Consider the following 21969-nt stretch of genomic DNA (forward strand, 5'->3'; position numbering starts at 1 on the left):
CTGTAATATTGAACTGACTCGATTTTTCTTTCTTTCTTTCAAAAAAAAAAAAGATTATATATTGTCAAAAATAAAAATTAAAAAGATCTATTATAACTAATAAATGCTTGGGATATGGACATTATCATCATAATAATAAGAGAATACAATGTTATTTGATGTTTATCCCATAAACGAGTTTTGATTTTCAACTTTGGAAAAGGAGAATTATCTTCTGTACCTCCTGCACTCTTATTAACTGTGAATCGGAATTAGAAAATCTTGATCCATCATTAGGATTTAGGACAATTGAATGACATCTCAGGATAACATTATCTGACCTCCTCAGCACCAAATCTTTCCTCCACTATATATATATATATATGTTGTAATGTAAATATATATCATTTATTTAAAAACCCATAAAAAGAAAAACAGAAAAGAAAAGAAAAAGCAGAATTGAATTGAATTGAATTGAATGCGCACGATAAGCACAGAGGAGGAAAAGCAGAAAAAGTCGTATAAGTCTCAACGCACTCCACGTCATCATCACCTCATTCTTACACACAGTACACACACTAACACAGTGCATATGAATGTGTTTGACTTTGAGCTAAAGTGATATTCTGATAGTGATTTGCATTCTCTCTCAGAAAATTCTCTCACCTCTCACCTCTCACCTCTTCTTTGAGTTTGAGTTTCAGTTCCCAACTGAATTTCTAGAGAGCTAAAAAATCAATGGAGGGTCTGCCCTCTGGTTATCGCCCCAACGTCGGCGTCTGTCTCATCAATGATGATAACATGGTACCAAAATAATACATATATGCCTTCTTGATTTGTTTTCCATGCGGTTATCAATTAGCACTACATATTTCTTTTTCTTTTCGCATAAATTTTCGAATCAAAATGCTGTCTTTCTTTCCGGGTTCAGTGTGATTAAGAAGAACAATGAGGGCATGGCTGGATTTCTTTTTTCATTTTTCTCTTGTAGTTTTTAAGCTAAAATAAACATATTCTTATATATATTGTGCTTTTTTATCTAATTGGCACCTCAATCTTTTTTTACTTCTTCTAATACTAATATGATTAGTATGCTTCTTGTTTGTTAATCCCATAATTTCTTAACTTATTTATTCAAATCATGCTTCAGGTTTCACAGACTCTTTGGTGATATAATAATTGAGCATGTCTCTCATTTTTTGGTATTGTTTTTTCTTGTTATTTATCTTTCTTATTTAATCTACACTAGTGGTTGAATTGGTTGTTTTTTTTTCTCTTTGCCCTTGGAGATCTATGCTACCAGGTATTTAATAGGAATTTTTTAGATTTATCTTAAGCATAAATTTGGCGTAGGAGTGACAACTCAAATAAATGAGGATTGAAAATGAAAAATTGCTGTGGAGTGATTATTTTTTTGATAAAAGCTGCAATTGGATCTGCAAGCAAATTCAATAACTTTGTGCAATTTGCTTCCAGGTGTTTGTGGCTTCTAAACTGAATGTTCCTGGAGCATGGCAGATGCCTCAGGTAATGTCACTGGTGGCTGGAAAGAGGGTTAATCTGTGACCATCTTTATTTGTTTGTGCAGTGATTCTTAACAAGCATTTTGTATGCCAAACTACCATAAGAATCCCTTATTTGAATATTTCTTCCTTTTTTAAATGCTGGATTTGTCTTGGTATTTTATGCTTTTTTGCATGGAGTGGCAATGGCTGGTAAAATGGATTTTATAGTAGTTAAGTCTCAAAGATATAACTTCATTTCAAATTTCAAATGCTTCGTCGTGATGAAAGCTAGACGAAGCATGGCAATTGGTACACGACCATTCACACTATCATTTTCAGCATTATGCTCCTGTTTTCATATAGATTTGACTTGTAATAGTTTACTATTTTATCATATTTACTTAGAGAATGAACTTCCATATACATACTTGTCAGGGAGGTATTGAAGAAGGTGAGGACCCAAGGTCTGCAGCAATCAGAGAATTGAGGGAAGAAACTGGAATCTTGTCTGCTGAAATAATAGATGAGGTCTGTCTCATATGATGTTTGCTGCCGTCATCTTTCTTCGATGTTTGCTTTGCTTGCAAACATGTCTGTATTCTCTTTCTATGTGCTTTTGTGCCAACGGCTATAACAAAATTGGTCTTTTCATTCTTTCCACTTATGTTTTCTATTCATGTTTGAGATCAATGTTTTTATATCGAAAACTTGCTTGTTTTCCGTGTGATCGCTCTTTGACTAAGAACTCAGCTACTGCCATGTTAATTATTGGCTTCGCAAACTAAAACAGCCTGTGTATCTATTTATAAGAAATCTTATGAATTATCAGGTTCCTGGATGGTTGACCTACGACTTCCCCCCTGCTGTGAAGGCGAAAGTGAATCGTCTTTGGCGAGGAGAATGGCATGGACAGGCACAAAAATGGTTAGTGTGTCACTGACTGATGTTCTATGACATCAATACCATGCTATATAGTATATGCATGCATGCTAACTTTCATTGAGATGGAATCCCCAAAAGGACATGATGTCAGGAAATTACTATAGCATGTGATCTTTCCGCCGGCCAGATGATTAACTGCTTATGATTCTTACAGGCTGTGATCTGATAACCATAAATGTGAATTTGTAATTTTGCTAACGTGTGTGTTGTCGAAACAAGATGTGTCTGTTTCTTGGCACCCATGCATTTCACTTCCTTCTTTTAAGTTCGGTCCTTTATTGGCATTTCATATGATGCACTCCTATGAGACCGTGACGTAGTTTGGATTTCATAACCTACAAAGCAGACTTGTGTGTTTGGATTCTAGTTGATATAAACTGGCCAGTAGAAAACATATCCAGCCTCATGGTTGCTAAAAAAATGTTTGAGATACAAAGCAGCCAGGTTATACAACGACCAGGACTTAGTTATTGATTTATTGAGCATCAGTTATTCAGAATTCTTCCTCTCCTTTTATGTAACATGACCCAATGTCTGTGATATCAATTATGCTGACGATAGTAATAATAAAAGAATAGTTCTGATAAGATCAAGAATCAACAACTTCCTTATGTGTTGAAATAAAATATACTGTCCAATGGTGAACCTAATATTCTGTCCAATGGATTAGAGTTACCATTCTAGCGATGAGGAGGCACAACTCATGTATAAGAATAAAATATACTTTCGGTTCCATGAATGCAACCACTGACAAAAGCATGCGAGTTTTGGTCTAGATGATTAAGTGATTAGGACCAAACAGACAGAATTTGGTTTGCTTCTTTAATAATTTTAAGCATTATATTTACTACAAAACAAAAGTTCCTCCACGATCTTATTTACGTAAAAGTTTTACTTCTTGATGTAGAACTTTTCTTTTAATGTGTAAATGTGTAATGTATTTGATATACTGGTTGAAATTTTATTTCATCAGCTAATGGGTCTTAAAAGCTGTAACCATCTTCAGAAAGCAGTTGAATGCTTCAAATGAGTAGGCAGATTTAAGCCATGGCCTGAAAACGTAAGAATACAAATTATGCATCTTTAGTTGACCATGACAACCAGTAGGAAGCATCATCTGTTGTTGATCTCTGTGAGTTGAGGATAAATTAATTTGTTCAGCTTGGCATATTGTAAGCCTTGTTGTTTGAAGTTCTCATTTGCATTCATTGTCTTAAATCAACCTGTGCAAGAAATCGCATATTCAGGATTCATGCCAGAATGCTATTTTTGAAGTTATTATTTAAAAGTGAACGATTGTCCACTACTTGACAAAAGGAAAAGAACCATTACTTCAAATGGCAAGATACCAGCCTCGGCAGTTTGTAAAACATACCATGCCTGCAAGCACATATTCTGCTAATTTAATTAAGTTAACATTGGTGATTAATGGTGCCATTTTCAAGTGGTCCGAACCAATAGAAATAGGATGAGGAATAACTCGGGGTACTTGACAGGTTTCTCATGAGACTAACAGCAGATGAGAGTGAGATCAACTTAGCTAATGGTGAAACAGATAAAGAATTCTCGGAATGGAAATGGGCTACCCCAGAAGAAGTCATCGAGCAGGTATTCTTTCGTTCTTTCTAAATAATCCTGGACTTACCATTATCTTTATCAAGAAGCTTACATTTCCCTCAATTTTGGCCTCCACCAGGCTGTGGACTACAAGAGGCCAACTTATGAGGAAGTTATGAAAACCTTCAGGCCTCACTTCAATTCAGGAAAAGCTACAAAGTGCTACTCTACAAAATGGTGAATAATAACAACGCAGCATGTGGTCGTCTGCAGGTTTTCTTTCTTTTTGTTTCTTGTCGTTGTCATGGACTCGCTATAGTCGCAGCAGTACTTGAACTCAGTTGTAAATGTATATGGGGATCGAAACTTTCAGATTAGGTGTTTATTTCTAATAAATGTTTCTTCAAGAATCTAATGCTTTTTCTCCTTATTTCTCGTCAAAGTTGCTATTTTAGTTGATCTCTCCAGTTGGATTTGTCTTGCTGTTAAAACTTGTTTGTGTTGGGCTATGAAAAAAGAAGAGCTGATTTACATGTTCATTCTTGAAATTAGGCATGACTATAAACATTTGAAACACGACTTTGCAACGCTGCTTCAAGGGAATTGACAGACGAGCACGATTGTGATCAACTAAAATAGAATATAAGGTTGATTAATACTTGGGAGAAGATTGGGATTTAACAGGAAATATAAGGTGAGTTTGAGTTCATTAATAACTAATTAGGGGAAAATAATAATTTAAATCAAGTTGGTCGAATCAAACCAATTTTAAGTAAGTATATCACACTTGCTATGTAATTGATCACTTTATTTAAAATGTACATCAATCACACAATAAATTTGAAATAATTATACTTGTAAGTGCAATATATTTATGGCACGATCGATTTATAATTCAAGAAAATAACTAATTATTATAATACATTTATTTTATAATTAATTTGATCGAATCGAATTATTATAGCTTCCTTTCCTACTCAATCAAACAATCATCAACATTTTGAGATGCCTTATTCTTTCCATACTCTTTGTAATGATACTGAAAAGACATAAGCACACATTAGATTACTACATATTTTCAATTTATTATTATTATTTTTTTTCCAAAACACAAATCCACAATATAAAAAAGAAATGCTTTTTACCCACTAGAAGAATCACACGATGAAGAGCAGAGTGGCTTTTGACAACAAAATAATAAAATCTCAAAAATAAATTTTTTATTATTATTTCCATATTATTAATAATTTCAAGTTAAATTACATTTAAAAATAATAAATAAGTGGAGCTCCACAAGAAAGAAAGTAGAAACAAGACAAGAATTTGACACACACACACACACACACAGTCAACTGAAACTCCACTCTGAAATGGACAGCCCCAAACCACCAGCATCACCACCTCCACCTGCAACGACCACGGCCCCCGGCAACCACCATGCACTGGATAACCTCAAATCACTGCTAATGAAGTGCGCCATAGCCTCAACCCCAGCTAAATCACTCACCCTTCCACAGAAAACTTTCATCGAAAAGCGCATTCAAGATTTCTTTCCCACTATTCACACCCCTGATCACCCACCTTATGCTTGGGTACTTGCTCCTCAAAATTTTTCCCCTTTTTCTTTCTTTCTAGCTCATTCTGCTCAAAACTGCGCTCTGTGGTCTGAAGCATGCATTTGATGATATCTTGCTCTGCTTGTGCTGATACTTGGGGCTGATTGTTGATTTAGGAAAGCTTTAGCCAGATGATGGTATTTTGGGTTCTTTTCACTGATTGCATGTCCATGTTCTTGCTTGGTTGTGGCTGTAGAAAGTCAATTTACTATCACATTTTACCTCATCTTTCAATATCTCTCCCCCCTCCCCCACCCCCAGAAAAAAAAATAAAAAATCACTTTTCTCTTCTCATCTATCTTTTATACATTTTCTTGTTCTCTTTCAGCACTGCGACGGGGGCGTCCCAGCTTCAACCCTTATCTGTCTCTTTTGGGTCATGGGCTGATTTTTGCTTGTCCTCCTAGTTTTTAGTTGGGATGGTTAGTCAAATGCCATTATTTTCAGCAATATGCAACTTGTGTTGGGCTAGTTAGAAACTTGTACCATGTCCTATCTGTTACATCTGTAACTTTACATGATACATATATGTATATATATATTTCTGAAAATATTTTGCTGAGATGATTTCCACATATTGGTTCGATGAAGAAATTCTTAGACCCATATGTCCCTCGGGGCCACTTATATTGACACAAGTTGGTTTTAGGATGGATGCTAGACCTTTGTTTCTTGAATTCCTTTTCTTGTATGTGCAAATACTGATAGATGTCCCATAATTTATCTTGTGAGCTGTTGAATAATAACTCATTTGCAAGTTCTCTTATCTGTAAGTTATTTTTTCTGCAGATGATTGAGAATGCAATTAAACAGATGAATGAAGAAGGCGGTTCCAATGAGGAGGCAATATCCAAGTTTATTTTAGAAGAATACCATGACTTGCCTTGGTCTCATGCTGCTTTACTTAAGGACCATCTGAAGCAGCTCTCTGAAAGTGGTAATCTTGTTGAGGTTCATGGTGGGTGTTATTTGATTGGTAAAGCAAGCATCACACTGAATCGCACTTCTAAACGTACTCCAACCCTTACGTATATGAATAGCCCAAGCCCTAGCCTTAGCCTTAGCTACAGCCCCAGCCCCAGCCCCAGCCCCAGCCTCAGCTCCAGCTCCAGCTCCACATATGAATCTAGTTCCTCATCTAGCTCTAGTAGTTTTAGCCTTAAGGGGAAAGGAAGAAAGAGGAAGAAAAAGAATCATAAGAGGAAATGGAGTCAAAGACGGAAACAAAGTGCTAGAGGAATAAAGATTCATCATAAGCATAAAGAAGTCCGAAGGCGGGGTCGGGGTCGGGGTCGGGGCCGGGGTCGGGGTAGGGGTAGGGCTAGAGGTCGTGGTCGAGTTAGCAGTAGGGGTTGCCGTCGTGGTCGAGGTCGAGGTTGGGACTGCAGCTATGATCAGCCTTGCGAGGAGAACATGATGATAGAAGTGCATGTGACTCAAGCAGAAGATGAAGTGTGCATGGGAAGTAAGGAAGCAATGGAAATGCAATATATAATGGTAGAACATGAAGTGACTGATGAAGATATTCAAGGGAATCAAGGTTCAATTGATGTTGCGGGCCAAGTAGACCAAAGTGCTACAGTGATTGAGATTGAGCCTGTGGAACAGGAATATAGAGTTAATGAAGAAATAATTGAGACCCTGCAACAAGAAAAGGTAGATAGTGGTGATGATATCTTTATACCTAGTACTATTCCCTGGTCATGTAGGGAAAAACTGATTAATGAGCAGGGGAGTGAGAAAGTTAGGACTCATGAGAGGAGCATTCACTCAAAGTATACACCTCCGACTGGGAGCGGACAGGGAAGATCTTGTAAGAGAGATATGCAGATGAGAGAAAATGGAAAGACCATGGAACTGCAGGGGGCAACTCAGAGAGAAGCTCTGATGGGGGAAGAGAAACGAAAGAACGAGGAACAAAGTCAACTACAAGAAGGCCAGTGTTATCGCCGCAGCACTGAAGTCTGCCTCATCAATGATGAGAATATGGTATTGAAAGAAATTGTTTATTTAAATGTTTAATTGACAAAGAATGTGTTGTCCTGTTTAAAATTCCAGTAGAATAGCTTTTGAATCAGCACTTAACTGCTGAAACTGATAGGGTTATATGGAACTATATTGGATCTTAATAGTTTATAGCTGTGGTCCCTATTGACTAAGTTGTCGAAATGAACTGCTATATCTATCTGTACATTGAGAACCAAAAGAAATTCTGTAGCTCTATTGAAGTCATATTAATTGTCAGGTTCCAGAATGGTTGACCTGTGAGTTTCCCCCTGCTGTGAAGGTAAACATGATGGAAGAAGAATTTGGCCATGTCGGTCGAGTGGAACCACATGAGAAAGACATGCTGGACGAGCTAATTGAAGAAGTGTATATGGAAATCATGGAAGCAGCAGAAATACAAGATGTAACGGTAGATGATGAATCAGCTAGGAGGAATCTTCAAAGAGTTGAGCATTTTCAAGTACAAGTAAACCACGATTCAGTAAGTGTTGAAGGGCAAGCAGAACCAAGCAATATGGTGATCGATGTTGAGCCTCAGCAACAAGATAACATAGTCAGTCAAGAAAACATTGGAACAGAGCAACAAAATGTTGGTGGAGATACTAGTCCTAGACCTCATGCAACTTCTTGTTGTCATAAGAAAACGCCAATCAGTATGCAGGGGCAGGAGCAGGGGAGCAAAAGAATTACAGTGCAAAAGAGAAGTATTCAGTCAAAGCATACACCTCACACTGGGAGGAGACGGGGTAGACCTCGTAAGAGAGGTCTGCAGATTGAAGAAACTGGGGAGCTCGTGGAACTACTAGAGGCAACTGCGACAGGAGCTCTGATGGAGGAAAACAAACTGGACACTGGGGAGCAAAATCAATCCAAAGAAAATATAAACGAACAGATTGAAATACAAGATCACGCTGAAGGAATGCAACATCATAAAATCAATCAGCAAATCCCAGCTGATAAAGTGTATGCAATAAATGACGTTGAACCTCAAGAACAAGAATATAAATTCACTGATGATCTGAACGAACAGCAGATACAAGAGAGTTCATTTGGCAGACCACCTGGAGCTAAGGTGGTTTCGGAACAGAACCATTTAGAAGGAGACCAAGGTAGTTGCATTGAAGAGCAAAACCATGCACAGATACAGCTGCATGAGAACAAAGAAGCAATAGCGGGACTAATTCTATTGAACGAAGACAAAGATGAGAGGGTCAATCGGCTGAATCACAAAGCAGGGATACAGGATGTTATCAGTGAGAAGACTTCAAAACATCAAGCTAGCATAAGGAGTAATGTTGACCCGCAAAATGGAGAATACCATGTTGATGACTACCTCAGGGAACAACAGCTTGGAGGGAATGAGCATAGTAGAAACCCTGTTCTAAAGGAGGCGATCAGGAAACAAGTTCAGCATCTGGTACTTAGTGAGCCGCAAAAACAAGAATCTAATTTGATTCAGCGTCAAGATCAACTCAAAGGGGGACAAGGGGAAGTAACTGGAGAAAAAAGCATTTCTGGAGGAGACTGCCCCTTGATTGAAGAAGAAACTCATATCAAGAAGTCATTTGAAGTTCTTGAAGAAGAAAATCTGCAGATTGAACAACCAGAAGCAATCATTGAGCAGAATCAACCTGAAGAACTACATTGTATTTTTTTTTACAGAGACCAAAAAGAGAATGATGAGTTCAAACATTGTGATCAACTGAGGAAGCTTGAGAAAGAGAACAATGAAGAGAACTGTCACTCTGGGAAAACACAAGCTGACGAACATCCTCATAAACAGCAGAATGAAGATCAAATTAAGCAAACACAAGACATAACGAGTTCCTTTTCAGAACAGCCAGTGGCAATAGCTGAACATGATCAACCAATGGAAGAATCTGAAAGGATGGGGACAGAGACATTAAAAGTGGAAGGTAATGCTGAAAATGGGCAAAAGGTGATCCTTTGTTTTGAAGAGACCTCTGGATCAATGATGCAAAACAAACAGAAGAATATCTTGGGAAACTTGGAGCAGCAAAATAGATGTGGAGACAGGAAATATGTTTCAGAGCATCAATCAGATGCGATAAGTGCAGAGATGTCCACAGAAGAAAAATCAGTTGAAGATTCATCAATAGTAGTGTCCATGCAAAAGCATAAGCAAACAATGGAGAAGCCACAGTGTCGACAATTACGGCCCCGCCCCCCCAAATTCCAGCCAGATCAAACAGAAGGGAGATTTGATCTTTCAAGCGAAGAGAGGTCTTCAGAAAATAATCAGCGGCGTAAACTAAGGCCAAGGCCTTCCAAAACTGAATCCATCGGAATTGCAAATAGAGCTGGACCTGCTAGGCCTGTGCTTCAGAAGCGGCAGGAACTGAGTGCTCGTAGAAGCTTAAAGCCCTGACTGACTAGGAACTTGAGGAATGCGTAAAAGTTTGGTGTCCAAGCATGGTATTCATTATAATTAAAAGTTCAATGTTGTGGCATCCCCATAAATTTTCTGGTAACCATAAAATTAGAATATTGAACCAGTTTTCTAGGTGCAAATGGCAACCATTTAAGTTTTCTGGTAAGAGGCGTCATGGCTACTTGTGGAGGTCATATGGGTACAGATTTGCTTTTGTTCCAGGCAATGCTTGTGGCTGCATCGGCAACTTCATTTCTTATTCATCTGATTCCTATGTTCTTTTTACTTCTCACTGCTTGTAGAACATGAAGCAGATAAAAGAATGTTATGGTGAACCCATCATAAGGTCTTCTTTCTGTACATACACAATTCCCATCTTAATTGTGTATTTAGGTGTGATGTAGATATAATAATTGAATGAAGCATTTCTGCAGTTATATTCTCTGACCGAAAGAGCAATGGAGAATACTCCATATGTGATGCTTTCTGTGATCAAGATTCTCACTTTTTACAGGCAGGAAATACCTGTTGTTGACAGTAGGATATGCTGGTTGCATCCAGTACAATATCATCTTTTAGTTTATTCGCAATTTACTTAGACATTATTTCAGGTATTTGAAGGAGAAATCTTAAATTGTGGATGTGCACGGTTGTCCTTCAATTTCTTGTGGACTGCGTATCTCATGGCAGTTGGAAATGCTGTATCTGCAGGCGTTATAGAAGAAATAAAACAAAACCAAAAATACTTGTTTGTAATGACGTCCATCAGATCAAATTAGAAGGATATGGTATCCAATATGGCAATCACTGGGGGCCATCTCTCAAACTCTATCTCTCTTTACCTTTTGCAAACTGTGTTTGAGTCTCTTGACTTTGAATATGTGTGATAAGCATTTTACTTGTAACACTGGTTTTAATATCCAGAAAAAAGAATAGCCGTGCTCTTTTCACTCAGATGGCTCTGATGCTCTGTCTATGATCATGCAGAGGGCCCAGTTCTTCGTGATGCAAATGGAAGCTAGTTTGATGTGAGCATGGTGCATAATTTTCACAGCCAGCTGTAGAGAAAGGTGGAAAGCAGCTTCCCTTCTGAAGACTAACTGGAACGAAGTTGTAGCTACTCGCCTCAGGTTGGCATTTTGGCTGATAGATCAAGTGCTTCACACTGTTATTATCAGTAATTCTGTCATCATGTAGATCAGACACTGAGACATGATCTCTGTTTAAGGAGGAGGTTAGGCTGGTAAACAGAACAATATGTTGCATGTGATGGTGTAGCAATTTTTTTAATATCATGGAAGAAAGCTCACATTTGGAATCTAAGTGATGCTACTACATAAAATGAACTTTTTCCAAGATTCCCAAGTCTTTGTTATGTGGGATATCCTCAAACTAAGTGTTGAGGTATGCATCAGGTTGGTTATTCTGCAGGGATGCTTGGAAATTATGTTAAGGCGCTTATATATAGTTGCCGCTAATGCTTTTGTCACAGAATTAATATTATATATTTATTCCTTTTAATATATTTCAGAATATTACCCTCAAGAAACAGACAAGCAAGAAAACTTCATCTCAAATCAATTATACAAGAACATATATATAAAAGTTTACGGAAGGATTAAAAATTACATATATATATATATATGTATGCGTGAGTTTGTGTGTGTGTGTATAGAGGAGATACATATAGAAGGAAACGAAGTGGAAAAAGGAAAGTGAATGACTTGTGTTATCTTTTAGGGAATTGACTAATTACTGAAGATTTGGTGAAAATCTCGAGCTGCGGTTGGTTGTGTTTTCATTTTTAATTTCAGTTTTCATCAATTTTATTTGTATAGAAATATTTTATTAGTTTCTGTGTAAAAATTGAGAATATGTTTGGATTAGTTATTTTTAAACCTAAGTATATAGGTGTGAGAATTAAAAATATATTTAGATTAGATGTTTTTTTTTACTGAAATAAATTACATGGGTTGACCAAAATGATTGAATATGAGAAATTATAAAATTATGGAACTGCCTCTTATCATTTTCTTTTCTTTTTTCAGTAAAAGTTTTTCTTTTTTTGCTTTATTTAAGGTACATCTTTCTTTCTTTTTTTTTTTTTTTATGGGCTACAACTGAAGATGTGCGGTGCTCCTTTCCATACAAATTGGCACACAATGAAGATAAGAGATACAAGAACACTTTTGTACATAAATTTATAAAATGACTATATATAATATAATTTAATATCATATATTTTTTATTTTGTTGTAAAATTAAAAAATACAGTATAAAAAAAGTACAACCTGAAACAAGTATATTTTACATTTTAATTCGTAATCCAATATATCTTGAAAGATATACCTAATTATTTTATTTGAATAATAAAAGATAATTCTTATGAATACCATCTCTGCAATTTATAAATGCTCACCCTTAATTGAAAGAGTTCGAAATTTGAAGTTAATTTGTCCGTCCAATTTTGTTCCTTTTATTTTTAAATTTAGAGAGTTATCTCCTGTTCGTTGGAATAACTTATGATTAGCCAATTACTTTGATAGAACTTGTGCAATCATACGTTAACTTAATTATTCTAAATTTATGAAAATATTTCATTTTCGCCGAACAAAAAGTGGCGACTTAAAAATCGAACCCAAAAAAGAGCAACAATATGAAAACAAACATGAAGATGAAAAATTCTTTTAAGAATTACGACAGGTAATCCACTAAAATGACCATATATAATATACTAACTTTGTTATATATTTTTAATTGTACACATAAAAATACAAAATACAATATAAAAAATCCTAAAAATAAAACCTACAAAACCATGGTTTACATTTCAATTGTTAACCCATTATCTCTTAAAAGATACACATAATTATTTTATTTGGATAATAAAAAAAAATTATCCACATTAATAGCAACTCTGCAATTCTCCACTTACACTATCTGTGTGAGAATTGAAAATATGTTTGAATTAGTTATTTCTAGACCTAAGTATATAGATGTGAGAATTAATAATATATTTGGCTTAGATTTTTTTTTTTTTACTGAAATTAATTATATGGGTCGACCAAATTCATTGAATATGAGATATTATAAAATTATGATATTTTCTCTTCTTCTCTCGGTACAAGTTTTTAATTCTTTGCTTCATTTGAGGTACATCTCTCTCCTTTCTTTTATGGGCTACAGGTGAAGATGTGCATTGCTCCTTCCCACACAAAATAATTAGAGCATGAAGATAAGAGATATAAGAACTGTTTTGTACATAAATTTCTAAAATGACTATATATAATATAATTTCTTTATTATATATTTTTTATTTTCTTGTAAAATTAAAAGCTACTGACAAGAATAAGGCTGATCAAGGATCTGAAAACTACACAAGTTTGAAGCTTGTGGACGATGATGAACAGTTGAAGAACTAAGGAAGAAGAAAGTTGCTGCTGTCAGGCGCAAATAGCACTAACAACTCTTTTTAGTGAAAGAACGTTTTTGTTTTTCGTTTCTTTCAGCCTTTGATAGATAAAGTCTCTTTTAACCAAACTGCGACTTTATTACTGAAATAGCGGTTTAGTTAGTAGCAGTTGACAGGTTGCTAGGTAACTGCTTTCCTTCCTTCTCTACATGTATCAGAGTTCTGTAAACACATAGAACTGATTGTATACCATCTCTGCAATTTATAAATGCACAATATATATTGGGGTTTTAACACATGGAATTTATTTTATACATCTATTAAATTTACAGTTATTGTTGCGTTCATTTAGACCACCCTTAATTGAAAGGGTTTGAAATTTTTAAGTTAATTTTTCTGTGGAATTTTGATCCTTCTATTTTTAATGTACTTCGATAAATCATACTAAAGTTTTGTCTATTTATCTATAATTATAATTTGTTCCTTTTATTTTTAAATTTAAAGAGTATGTCCCGTTCCTTGGAATAACTTATCATTGGATAATTACTTTGATAAAACTTGTGTAATTATACATTAACTTAATTATTCTAAATTTATGATAACATTTTCATTTTCCTCCAACAAAAAGTGGCAACTAAAAATTGAACAAAAAGAAGAGCTACAATATGAAAACGGACATGAACATGAAATTCTTGTAAGAATTACGATAGACAATCCAGTAAAATGACTATATATAATATAATTTATTTGTTATATATTTTTAATTGTACACATAAAAATATAAAAAATGTAAAAATTAAATATAAAAAAACACGTCTTATATCTCAATTCTTAACCCATTATGTATTAAAAGATATACATAATTATTTATTTTGATAATATAATATAATTAAATCATTAATAGCCACTTTGCAATTGTCCACTTGCACTATTTTTGAGTGACAATTGACAATAAATTGATGTGATTATTCTTCATATCAATTGCCATAAATCATGATATATATTCATTAATAGTGGAACGGGTGGTTGGGAGTTAGTAGTCAATTAGAAAGAGGTGCATCATTCCCGCGAGGACGAGGGAAATTGGCCTGACACAATGTTTGCAAATCTTCCCCCTTCAATCCTCACTGTTGCAGCCACTTGAGGAATAATCACTACATTTGGTTGAGTGAGCAAGACGAGAGTATGGCCTTCAATGCTGCTTGCCAACAACCTGCAATTCATTACTCCTAGCAGATTGCTTTTAGTGTGTTTTTTTACTACCAAGTCCCCACAATTGCATCTATTATCCATGCAACCATTGTGCATCAATATCTCTATAAATAGCAGTTGCATGCAACCTTACAAAGTCACTCCCTGCTGCTGTGTTTTAATTTTAATCTTCTGCAAACCTTGTTCTCTTTTGCAGCTTCATCATGTGGCCAAACGGGTACTACTTTCCGCCCTAGATGTTCTATAGCTGGAAATGGACGAGGGAGATGGAGAATACATTCGTCCAAGCATTGCTCGACCTCAAAAAGTAGGTATTTTTTGTCCTGCCGCAAATAACATGCACGTTGTTCATTCTGCCATTTTTGACGTAAATAAGGTTTACGCGTCTCGAGTTACTTACAGCTAAGGTTACAATCGTTTGGACAAGTTTCACGAGAGGTACTACACATTTCAATGGGTTGGAAACCACACTGGCGTTGTTTGGAATGTGTATGAGCGCAAAGTAACAACTGAAGATGGGGTTTGGGAACAAATTTGTCAGGTTTTTGTTTAATCATGATAAGTGGTTTGTGTTTATTATTCTTACTGACAATTCCTTTTACTTATTTTCTTAATTAGTCTTAACCATTCGACGCTAAAAATGAACAAGAGAATAAGCTAGCCCGATGCTATATGAATGCTTACGAGCCATTGTGGGATCAACTATGCATGCTGTTTGAGGAAGAGGAAAATGAGATCATCTGGATCAGCAATGATGAAGAAGCTAGTAATGATATGTTCGGTGCGAATCCAGGTTTGGTTGATCCCCAGCCGTCTAATGAGCCTGTAACTATCATTTTTGATTCTGTGTTCACCCAATTTCTGATAGCTCAAGCGACTCTTTGTCATTAGATACGCTTTTTAAAGAGATTTATGATTCTAACACTGAGGTAGACTCTGTTCTCCCAATTCCTGGAGTCCCAACCACTGAATTTAATAATCCTCCGCCTACTGCATTCTCTTCTACCCAGAATGATGGCAGCACCTCGCCAAAATCCTCAGCGCCTGATGAGGCACCAACTTAAGGCTGATGATGAAACATTTTCTATAATGCGGCATCGGTTGTCCTGAGCTGTAGTTCTTTTTGCTAGAAATGTGACAAGTTTGCCAATGAGCTGCATATATTTATCTTTTAGTACTATGTGTTTCTTTTGTGGTAACAGGGGTCGTTTGTTGGATAACTTCATAAAACAGCAAATGGTATGCTTGTAGTGGACTGCGCTACAGCATTTGCTATGCACGTGCACCCCTGGTTTGCAAGCACTGTGTACCTTGTTCATAGTAGGGTGGAATATAATGTGATGCTTTAATGGTAATGAAATTTAATGTTATGCTTTAATGGTTATCTTTTTGTTTAGTTTGTTTACGTATGAGAAATGTTGAATCTAGTATATTCTCACAAACCCAATTTTAATTGAGAGGCTCTTTTTGGTAGGAGTTGCGATTAAAAATATCACTCTTATTCAATAGCAAAATTTTATACAAATACCTTTTGAAGGGGTATTTACAAAACTAAAGGGTATTTATGTCATTCGACTTTATTTCAGAGAATGTTGATTTATCCTGCAAAAAAAAATCATTTCATTAAATTTCTCTATGAATAATTATATATATTCATGAATATTTAAAGTTAACAAGAATTATTCACAAAAATATTATAAGTCGTTTATTTTATTTTATCTTTTCTCCTTCAGTACTTTAATAAATGTATTAAATTTTAAAATTACGTACAAGTATTGAGTATGTTCCAAGAGCTACTTTTAAAACTAATATACTATTATTATTATCATATTTAAAATAATGCTAAATGAAGAAAAATGAGCTTACAAGAATATGACATATCCTTAAAATAAAAGTAACTAGCGGCGCAAAAGTAGATAAGATTATCGAGACAGGCATATTTTTCTTATTGAAGATTTAATAAACATGACCAGTTGTTCTAAATGCTTACTTCGATTAATTTTATTGCAAATATACCATTATTATTATATTTAGAATAAAGTTACTTCTATTCCGATTAGATTGTTTGTATAACTCATAATATTAAGATTTAACGGATAGCAGATACAACTATTCATATAACTATACATTAATGGTCCCCCGCCCATCCCACAAATGGCCTGTCATTGCACACGGAAGGCTTTTTGCGTGTCAATATCTTCTTGCTATTGCTGAGGCAAACGATGAAATTTGTTGTTTGCTAGATTGTCATAACTGTCAAACTCTCCAAGTTCCCCATGGTAAAAAAAATGGTCATTGATGGAAAATTTTCGTATAAAGTTGTGGATGCCACAACAAGCAATGACAAGATCTCGCTAACAATGTAAACTATAGTAGGGCATAGGTCCTTTAATAATAGGGAATTGGTTCTTTAACACACGAAATGCCCGCTCAATTATATTATGAAATTGAGAATGACGCTGGTTAAATAATTCTTTCGGACCACGATTTTAACAGTTGTTACCTTGTAACGAGTTAATGTGATAACAATCTTTTCGGTACGACGCAAAAACCCAGAAAAATTAGGATAAGAGGAATCCACTAAGTAGTATTTATCTGAAATCACAAGAGACGTAACCATTTATTATCACCCTAGAATAAGGGTTTAAATACAATATGCCTCTCGTATACAATGAATTTATTACGAATGTAATAGTACTACCATCTGGTGGCCAAGAAAAATCCGGGTCATTGTTCAGGCAATCCATGAACACACGGACACTATTTGCGCTACCCTCCCATCCAGCTGACATATGTGAACACTAGGTCAAAATCGCAAACATCCATAACATTATGTGAGATATCCCATGTCGTGAACGGTATGCATTTTGTAAACGTACAGTAACACTTGCTGGTATAATTGTACCATCAATTGCCCAGCACAGTCCTATTAAAGTATAAATTTGAAATGTTATGAAAGGAAAAATTAGTGCAAGATGGATTAAATAATGTATACATAACCTTAAAATATGGAAACAAATGTCGGCTGTACTGAAAGATGAGTATGATTGAAATTGGTAAGACAAATTAGTTTCGGTGCAAGAAGATAACAGAGCCCGACAAACACGTTTCATGTGCTTGAAAATGGTCTCCAACGAGTGCTGAAAACGCTTGCAGCTCTTTCTTTGACGCTCACTTAAACCATCAGTTTACAAGAAAATGGCCACCGATTCCATAACAGAGACACGCGACCGTTGCGACTCTAATATAATACCTTTGTCTTGTAGGAATGAGCATAAAATTTGGAATGTTTCTTTCTTCATCCATATCATATTAAAGATTTGATTTGGGTGTCCCGACGTAAGCTTGCTCACCCAATCATAATCTTGCAGAAAAGAACTATGTTGTGGTTGTTTTGTCCGAAAATATGAAGGGCATAACACCGTCAAAAAGTAACACGAAGTGTTTTTCCTCATCGGAAGACATATTGAAAAAATCTGTCTCTTCATCCCCACTACTAGAACCAATGGCCCATGATAATCCAGTATCATGAGGAAAATTGGTCCTAGAAGGAGGAGACAAGGTAGTGTTGGTACTTGATTCATCCATCTCTCTATTTCTACTCAAAGGTATTGGTGAATATTATGAAAGAAATGGAGACAACCTTCACAATTAAATAATTTGATGTGGAACTTATAGGTTAATACAAATATGAATTAACTGAAGGCACCTACCACCACTTGGGGCTTTGTGCATCCACAGTTACTACTTGATAAGAAAGAGGGTCGATGACAAAGTGCAATAAATATTTTTTAACAAATGGTTATATTGTTATGAAATAAAATATTAAAATATTTTTTTATTTATTGTTAACAAAAAATTCCCAACATGAGGAATGAATAATGAGAATAAGCACCAAAAATTGACCTGACAAATTGGATTTTGCAAATCTTCCAACAAAATTAGCCTGACCTACGTATTCATTACCTCATGCATGGGGTTTGACTTTCTTTTGTCTAACAAGTTAGTGAAGTTAATGGTAGTTTTGCTATTTGAGAAGGACCCTACGTTTACATCTGTAAATAGAAATTTAATATTTTTATTATTTTTGTTTACACAAAATCATAGTGTATATAAAAATGATTTAATAAAATGATAAATTAATATATTTATTGTGTATAAAAATGAATTTAGTGAAATGATAATTTTTATTCTGTGTAAATATAAATTTATTGTGCATGATGAAATGATAAATTTAATATAAATTATCGACAATCATAATGTGCAATTTTACTCAAAGTATGGACATCAACCTTTTTTCCGAAAATAAGTATTACTAGAATGTGTTAATCATTAAAATAAATAATTAAAACTTAATAATCTCATTATTATTTCCCATTATTATTGTGTAGAATAAATATTTATTTAAAAGTTGTTTAAATAAATTTCCCAATATCACATATTGTACAGTATTACACGAAATCATGACAACATATTTTTTTGGTTTGAAATATGCTATTAATTATAATAAATAATTTAAAATTAATAATAATTAATTAATGTACAGTAAGGTTCAGTAAATAACTAATTTAAAGGGTCATTGTGTACTGTAATAAATTAAAATTAATCAAGCGTTCTTCTTAAATTCGTGTATAATAGTGTGTCCACAATTGTATGGTGATAACTGCTAATCCTGTTCAAATAAACCTATTATTACCCCATCATTAAACAAATGTATGGGATTACAATTAAAGATAACTACTTATATTCAGATTCCCAACTATTGCACTGTTAATTAAGAAATCCAAGTACAACAATCGACTACAAAATGTTAAAAAAACATGAACTAATGTCAATACATTCATAAATCATTCTAAGCAGTGGGTTTAGCAGTCAAGTTATCGTATAAAGAGGTTACTTGCCGAGTCTCTCAACCCACGCATGTTTGTCCGCGTCACTCATGAGAAGGAACAATTGGCGTCTAACCTTTAACACAAACTGATCTTGCGCTGCAAAGAACAAATCCCGCGGAAGTCCCTCCGTTTTAGAAAGCGCAAGCATGCAATTTTCAATATCGTCGTTGGAAATTTTTGCCAGCTTTCGAGTTTTTGCCTCATTACAAGCCGTTATGGCATCAATGCAAGTATCAATTCTATTTAAGCGATCACTTTGCCCCCCTTTCCGCTTCACTCCTCTTGGTGTTCTTAGATACTTCACAACTCCGGCGGAGAGTGCATGAGAAGGATCCATTACAGGATAGCTTACATCAACTCATCATCGCCATTGTTGTTGAAATGAGGTATGGCGGAGGAACGGGCAATATTGCTTGTGGCTACAGAAGTAGAGAACATCTCAGTACATAAATCAAAATGAGGAAGACTCTTCTTTCTCAAGCCAAACTCTCTCGGATTAGCCTGCACAATCATTGATAATTAATTGATGTATGATAAGAAATGAAAATGATTATATGTTTACAAGTAAAATGAGAAATGTACGATTACCGCTATCCATTCAGTCCAACGATCCTCACTGGCAGTGACAGTATACGTAGTTGGATCCCAACCAAAGCCAGTCCGTTTATATACCAAATCATAAAACTGACGCCAAAGCATCCGAAACCTGTTGGCCTTGCCCTTAAGTTGCGCCACGGTGTATTGTGTTCTATTACGTTCATACAACTCAACACCTATTTCACACCAAATTTGCTCACTAAATGTAAATGAGATAAGTTGTCCTTTCTTGTAATGGTCATACATCAATTTAATGAATAAAGAGACCCGTGGAAAATCCCACCTAGCATCATTAATTCTTGACCTTGGCTCCGAAGACGTGGTGCATGGCTCCTTCCTCTTTCGACTCATCTGCCGTGTTAAAATCACAACTTATGTTACTCAACATCTAAAGTAAGCAAATTAATTAATCGTATATTCTCCATAAATTGCAATTACCATCGAATAATGAGTAAGGCAACAACAAACAGGAAAAAGAACAGAGGTTCTGTTCGGTGTGAAACAGAAAGTACGTATGGTGCCTGATTCGAAATTACTTTGGTTCAGTTCTTCACATTTCGCGATGAATTTCAGTTCCTGTTTTCATTACGCCCAAAGAATGAAAGATTATTATCATCAGCTGTAAATGTTGAATGAGGATAAACAGATTACGACTAGTACAGAGATAGCTAATGGTTACTTCCCTTCAAATTTAATATCATTGATTCCTCGTACATGGTTAGACTATTCCCTCTAACTAGTTATCTAATCTGCACTATAAATCAAATCCATTTTACACACTGCAACCTCAAAAGTAAGAACATTTTTCATGAATTACACTGCAACTAAATGGGTTTTCTACAAGAGTTTCATCAATTTATCTGCACACAAAAGTTGTTGCACCATTTTCCAATTCCACTTCAAATCAGCCACAAAACAATAGAGATACAGGGCAGAACAATGTCAACAACAACTAATGAAAAAACAAGCAACAAGAAATTGAATGAATTTTGGCAAAGTCAAGCATAACAAAGTAATGGAAAAACAACTCAAATTGTGCATTGTAGATTAGGAACTTGTTATACACCAATAACGGGACAAAATTACTTTCAGAATAACAACGGGCAGACGAAATATTGTGTAATGCGAATCTGCTTCAACCACCAGCAAAACTGCTTCGATCAGCAAATTTGCTTCGACCATTTCTGAGGTAGAAGAGAGCTCACTTTATCTAGAGTGGTGAGTTTTTTCTTCCGGCGAAGGATGTTGATGTTCAAACTACAGGACTCGACGCTGGTGAAAAATGGGTTGAACATCGGACGTTCAGACAGGTCGGAGGAGGAGGACGGAGGAGGCAAGCTGGTTTTGAGAGTCTTCCATGGAAAGACATTTTGTGAGAGAAACTAACACTTAATTGATTTGAAGGCTATGACAAAATGGCGGGCCTAAGATAAAACATGGCTGACAAGTTTGCTACAATTTCAAAATATTTGTATACAAAATAGGAATGCCATAAGAATTGCATCACCAAACAAAATCACAACTATCCAAATGGTGAAAAGTGAAAATAAACTGACTGGAAACACAACCAAACGGTTATATCATAAAAAACTTACGAATGGTGATAAAGAGATAAATTTAATTATAATCAACTATATATGAAAAATTATAGCCCGAACTTGATTTGGTCGAACCTGAACTTGAATTAATTGTATCATAAGTAAAATACACTTGTCTTATGATTGATGTACAGTTCAGAAAAAATAACTAATCACAAGCACTTATTTTATGATTGGTTTGATTCTACTAAACATAATTCTTAATAATAATTTTTTCCTATATATATAGTCGGACGAGGATCATCATTAATAGAAAGCTC

General features: G+C 35.2%; 3 protein-coding genes across 4 annotated transcripts; 2 read left to right on the forward strand and 1 right to left on the reverse strand.

Annotated features, from left to right (window-relative positions):
- On the forward strand, positions 565 to 4398 carry LOC105160000 (nudix hydrolase 25). The gene is made up of 6 exons (XM_011077245.2): positions 565 to 783; positions 1456 to 1506; positions 1920 to 2012; positions 2314 to 2408; positions 3923 to 4034; positions 4123 to 4398. Exons 1-6 carry the CDS (start codon positions 718 to 720, stop codon positions 4222 to 4224), a joined length of 519 nt encoding a protein of 172 aa, XP_011075547.1. The 5' UTR covers positions 565 to 717; the 3' UTR covers positions 4225 to 4398.
- On the forward strand, positions 5281 to 11321 carry LOC105160009. Of its 2 annotated transcripts, XM_011077270.2 has the most exons (4): positions 5281 to 5575; positions 6389 to 7588; positions 7845 to 10042; positions 10986 to 11321. In XM_011077270.2, exons 1-3 carry the CDS (start codon positions 5354 to 5356, stop codon positions 9993 to 9995), a joined length of 3573 nt encoding a protein of 1190 aa, XP_011075572.1. In that variant the 5' UTR covers positions 5281 to 5353; the 3' UTR covers positions 9996 to 10042; positions 10986 to 11321. The 2 variants fall into 2 exon arrangements, with proteins under 2 accessions (XP_011075572.1, XP_011075580.1); XM_011077278.2 differs by lacking the exon at positions 10986 to 11321 and having other exon boundaries at positions 7887 to 10968.
- LOC105161938 (L10-interacting MYB domain-containing protein-like) lies at positions 19863 to 20462 on the reverse strand. The gene is made up of 2 exons (XM_011079818.1): positions 20103 to 20462; positions 19863 to 20015 (listed from the first exon to the last, which is right to left on the reverse strand). The coding sequence occupies exons 1-2, from the start codon at positions 20460 to 20462 to the stop codon at positions 19863 to 19865; spliced, it is 513 nt and encodes a 170-aa protein (XP_011078120.1).

This window comes from Sesamum indicum, linkage group LG1 (genome assembly GCF_000512975.1).
Source record: "Sesamum indicum cultivar Zhongzhi No. 13 linkage group LG1, S_indicum_v1.0, whole genome shotgun sequence".
Lineage (NCBI taxonomy): Eukaryota > Viridiplantae > Streptophyta > Magnoliopsida > Lamiales > Pedaliaceae > Sesamum > Sesamum indicum.

Excerpts from the sequence above, each read along its gene's own strand:
- LOC105160000 (XM_011077245.2), top strand. The coding sequence starts at position 718 with ATGGAGGGTCTGCCCTCTGGTTATCGCCCCAACGTCGGCGTCTGTCTC. Across the intron at positions 1,507-1,919 it reads GAGCATGGCAGATGCCTCAG|GGAGGTATTGAAGAAGGTGA; the intron begins GTAATGTCACTG and ends CATACTTGTCAG. Across the intron at positions 2,013-2,313 it reads CTGCTGAAATAATAGATGAG|GTTCCTGGATGGTTGACCTA; the intron begins GTCTGTCTCATA and ends ATGAATTATCAG.
- LOC105160009 (XM_011077270.2), top strand. The coding sequence starts at position 5,354 with ATGGACAGCCCCAAACCACCAGCATCACCACCTCCACCTGCAACGACC. Across the intron at positions 5,576-6,388 it reads ATCACCCACCTTATGCTTGG|ATGATTGAGAATGCAATTAA; the intron begins GTACTTGCTCCT and ends TTTTTTCTGCAG. Across the intron at positions 7,589-7,844 it reads TCATCAATGATGAGAATATG|GTTCCAGAATGGTTGACCTG; the intron begins GTATTGAAAGAA and ends ATTAATTGTCAG.
- LOC105161938 (XM_011079818.1), bottom strand. The coding sequence starts at position 20,462 with ATGAGTCGAAAGAGGAAGGAGCCATGCACCACGTCTTCGGAGCCAAGG. Across the intron at positions 20,016-20,102 it reads GTTGGACTGAATGGATAGCG|GCTAATCCGAGAGAGTTTGG; the intron begins GTAATCGTACAT and ends ATGATTGTGCAG.